Source organism: Haliaeetus leucocephalus, unplaced genomic scaffold (assembly GCF_000737465.1).
Source record: "Haliaeetus leucocephalus isolate CR32 unplaced genomic scaffold, Haliaeetus_leucocephalus-4.0 Scaffold193, whole genome shotgun sequence".
Classification (NCBI taxonomy): Eukaryota; Metazoa; Chordata; class Aves; order Accipitriformes; family Accipitridae; genus Haliaeetus; species Haliaeetus leucocephalus.
This window is the reverse complement of record NW_010972629.1, coordinates 91,262-91,555: the sequence shown is the minus strand read 5'-3', so window position 1 is coordinate 91,555 and position 294 is coordinate 91,262. Positions and strand designations below refer to the sequence as shown.

At 70.4% G+C, this 294-nt stretch overlaps 1 protein-coding gene across 1 annotated transcript in view; it reads left to right on the top strand.

Annotated features, from left to right (window-relative positions):
• Positions 1-117: 117 nt before the first annotated feature.
• Positions 118-294, top strand: part of PSMD4 (proteasome (prosome, macropain) 26S subunit, non-ATPase, 4) — a 6,867-nt gene continuing 6,690 nt past the window's right edge. The window contains exon 1 of the mRNA XM_010565478.1: positions 118-215. Coding sequence (XP_010563780.1) covers positions 190-215 — 26 coding nt within the window. The 5' untranslated portion in view covers positions 118-189. The remainder of the gene's footprint in view (positions 216-294) is intronic.

Genomic DNA, 294 nt, shown 5'->3' with positions numbered 1-294 from the left:
GGGGGGGGGCTCGGCTTAGTGGCCGCAGGGGGGCGTTACGGCCATCCCGGGACTACAGTTCCCGGCGTGCTCCGCGCCCGCCGCCACTCACTTCGCAATACGGGAAGCGGCGATTGGCCGGTAACTGGAGCCAATCGGCGGGCTGCTTGTTTGGTCGGATCCGGCTCGGTCTTGAGGGAAGGAGGCAAGATGGTTCTGGAGAGCACTATGGTGTGGTGAGCGGGCAGGGGCCGGGGCTGGGCCGCAGCGGGGGCTCCTCTCCCTTCGCGCCCCTCTCCCCCCGCGCTGGAGCCC